The sequence below is a fragment of the Rutidosis leptorrhynchoides genome, chromosome 3 (assembly GCF_046630445.1).
Source record: "Rutidosis leptorrhynchoides isolate AG116_Rl617_1_P2 chromosome 3, CSIRO_AGI_Rlap_v1, whole genome shotgun sequence".
Lineage (NCBI taxonomy): Eukaryota > Viridiplantae > Streptophyta > Magnoliopsida > Asterales > Asteraceae > Rutidosis > Rutidosis leptorrhynchoides.
The window spans coordinates 669,551,334-669,554,541 of NC_092335.1; the positions used below are offsets into that span (position 1 = coordinate 669,551,334).

Genomic DNA, 3,208 nt, shown 5'->3' on the forward strand with positions numbered 1-3,208 from the left:
CCAATCAATAATGTTCTTGAACAAAGTTTTTCAAAAAACGAAAAAAAAAAATTGCTTCCCCCCGCTTCCCCCCAATTGGTTACTTCCTCATTGATCCTACCACTATATATATATATATATATATATATATATATATATATATATATATATATATATATATATTGCAAGGATTAAATGAGAACTTTTTTGAGGTGAGAATAATGAGAACTCGATGGTCGAACATTTCTGAGCACGGTCGAGCAAAATTGGGGTATAGTCGAGCATTTTTTGTTCTACAACTTTATGTAGAACAAGCTGTTCAACATGGATTTTCTTCGAATTAGGTTTAATTTAGGGTTTGGGGTTTAGATTTTAGGGTTCTACAACTTCGACTATGACTTCTAACCGCCATAAAAAAAAGTGACTTTGACTGCTCTTTATATGTTTGAAGTTTACCTACTTCTCTTATCGTTGATGAGACACAATTATTTCACATTTTATAGATTTCAAAATGTGTTGGATAGATGACAAAAATCATGTAAATTTTTTATTCTTGCGAAAAAGGAATAACTATTATTAATAAAGGAAGTTCATCAAAAAGATAAAACCTCCTAGAAAACATACAACTCAACTAACGAGCTAAATAAGACAAAACCAACAATAAGCTCACAACAACAACCGATGATGGAACAAAAACAAAAAACCCGACACGCGCCTACACAAACAACAAACAACCAAGAGATGGAATTCAATCTAACCGACAAAATGGAAGATTAAGAACGATCTATTACCCTATCCACACGAACGATGCACTAAACGAAGTAAGACTCGCGACACAAAGAGATCAAACGTCTTTAATAAAGACGTCAAAAGCTTCCATTTCTATAAGACAAGTTTTAATCGATGATATGATGAAAGATTCGGAGGAGGATGGTGATGAAGTTGATTGTTGTTCATGTTGCTCACCCGACTCATCCTACTCATCCTCGGGATCGGAAACGTAGTCTTCATTATTTAGTCGTGTCATTTTTTCGTTTCGGGGTCGTGTATGTTTGAGTTTTTCGTGTATGGTTAGTCGTTTGGATCTTCAGTAGTTAGGCTACGGGTTCGAGGGTTTCTTAGTTTTGTTCTCGTGTTTTTAGGTCTGTTCGAGTTTGTTTGAGTGTTTGTGCGTGATCTCATGTACTAACTAGTTTCCGCTAGTTCGTTTTTTTAATAATATGCTTGCCTTTAAAAAAAAAAAATTATAAGAGCTTTGCCATAGTGTTTAATTATCGTAGTAACATTTCATAGATACAAGAAAAATACTATTGTTTTGGGCCCATTTTCAGTTAATGATATAAACGAATTGTCAATTCGAACCTTACTTTTTCCTCACTATAAATACCACTTAAGTGTATGTGTGCTCCATCATGCCCATTTCATTTCGTATTTTGCTACTTTCACTCAACTCGCAAAAGTTGTTTCAAGTGATTCATAACTAAGCCACCATCCACCACCCACCACCACCACACGTTTACAAGTTGCCTCATATAGTATAATTCCATTAGCAAAAATTTTCTTTTTTTAAAAACAAAAAGTATTTGTTCATTTCATTGTGCATTCTTTTTTAAATTGTACACATAATTTATACTTTTTAGGGTATCAAGCAACTATCAACCATGAAGTTGACAATGTTGATGACCCAACAAGCTCAACCATCTTTTTTACAAATTCCCACCGGTATTATGGACTTATCGGGGCTCCGGTGCCGGCCACAAAAAGAAAAAGTAGTGGTGGTTATGGGTGCAACTGGTACCGGAAAATCAAGACTTTCTATTGATCTTGCTACTCGATATCCGGCAGAGATTATAAATTCAGATAAAATGCAAGTTTATGAAGGCTTAGATATTGTCACAAACAAAATTTCTAATGAAGAATGTGAAGGTGTTCCTCACCATCTTCTTGGAATTGTTGATTCGGAGGCCGATTTCACCGCAAGAAACTTTGTATCCACGGCTTCACTTGCCATGAAATCGATTGTGGGAAGAGGTAACTTGCCTATCATAGCCGGAGGATCGAACTCTTTTATAGAAGCGTTGATTGATGACAACAATTATGAGTTTAGATCGCGTTACGATGTTTGTTTTTTGTGGGTTGATGTGGCAATGCCCGTGCTTCACCAATTTGTATCCGATCGGGTTGACCGGATGGTTGAGGCCGGAATTGTGGAAGAAGTTAGGAAAATGTATAACCCTAATTGTGATTACTCGAAAGGAATTCGGCGAGCAATTGGTGTATCGGAGTTTGATTCTTATTTTCGCGCTGAATATTCATCTTCCACTGATTATAGAGTTCGCGAAAAATTATTAAGTGAAGCAATAAACGAAATAAAGATTAACACGTGTAAACTCGCGTGCCGACAGCTTGGGAAAATTCATCGGCTAAAAAATGTTAAAGGGTGGAAAATTCATCGACTTAATGCTACCTCCGTCTTTGAAAAACATGGCAGAGAAGCTGAAGAGTCATGGGTGGAAATGGTGAAAGGACCAGCGTCGGTGGTCGTAAATCAGTTTTTATTCAATTTTGATCATTCTAGAAGTTTTGTCCCTACAACAAGTACTGTTAGGGCCGAAAAAAGGGCCGCCATGGCGGCCGCCACTCTCTAGTACCTCAAACAAGTATTCCATGAACAAATTTTAAACAACAAACCTACAAGTATTGCAACATGCCATAACCCAAGTTGGTGAACATATAGTGACAATTTTTTTTTAAATAAGAGTATGGTAGTACTAGAGAGTGATTTTAAATTTTTGTTCCGAATTTGTGACATGCATTTTTTAACTTGTACCGTGCAAGTGATAATGCGTGTTATCATTAATTTCGGGTAAAATCTTCTTAACACGTCTGTCATTTTGTATTTTCTAAAGATCTATAGAAAGAAATAATAATGTTGTTTGGGGTAGAACCCAACTCAGATTGTATGATTCTTGTTCATCTACATGAATAAAGCCCTCATAACTATTTGAATGTAGATCATAATGTTTTATAATCGTTGTTTTAATGTTGAAAATGTATTATACGCCTTGACGTGATGTTTATGTATGGCCAGAATCAGGTTGTAACTATTAATATTGTTGTTTCTTGATAACTACTCTAACCATTTTCAATCATTGACTTACGTGGTCAACTTCCTATTCTTAACGTTTAGATGTATACATATTAAAAAATATTTTACACCATTAGAGTA

The 3,208-nt window shown here is 35.4% G+C and overlaps 1 protein-coding gene across 1 annotated transcript; it reads left to right on the plus strand.

Moving 5' to 3' along the window:
* The first annotated feature begins 1,408 nt into the window (after window positions 1–1,408).
* On the plus strand, window positions 1,409–2,978 carry LOC139899328 (adenylate isopentenyltransferase 3, chloroplastic-like). The gene has a single exon (XM_071882157.1). It carries the CDS (start codon window positions 1,641–1,643, stop codon window positions 2,625–2,627), a length of 987 nt encoding a protein of 328 aa, XP_071738258.1. The 5' UTR covers window positions 1,409–1,640; the 3' UTR covers window positions 2,628–2,978.
* Window positions 2,979–3,208: the final 230 nt, after the last annotated feature.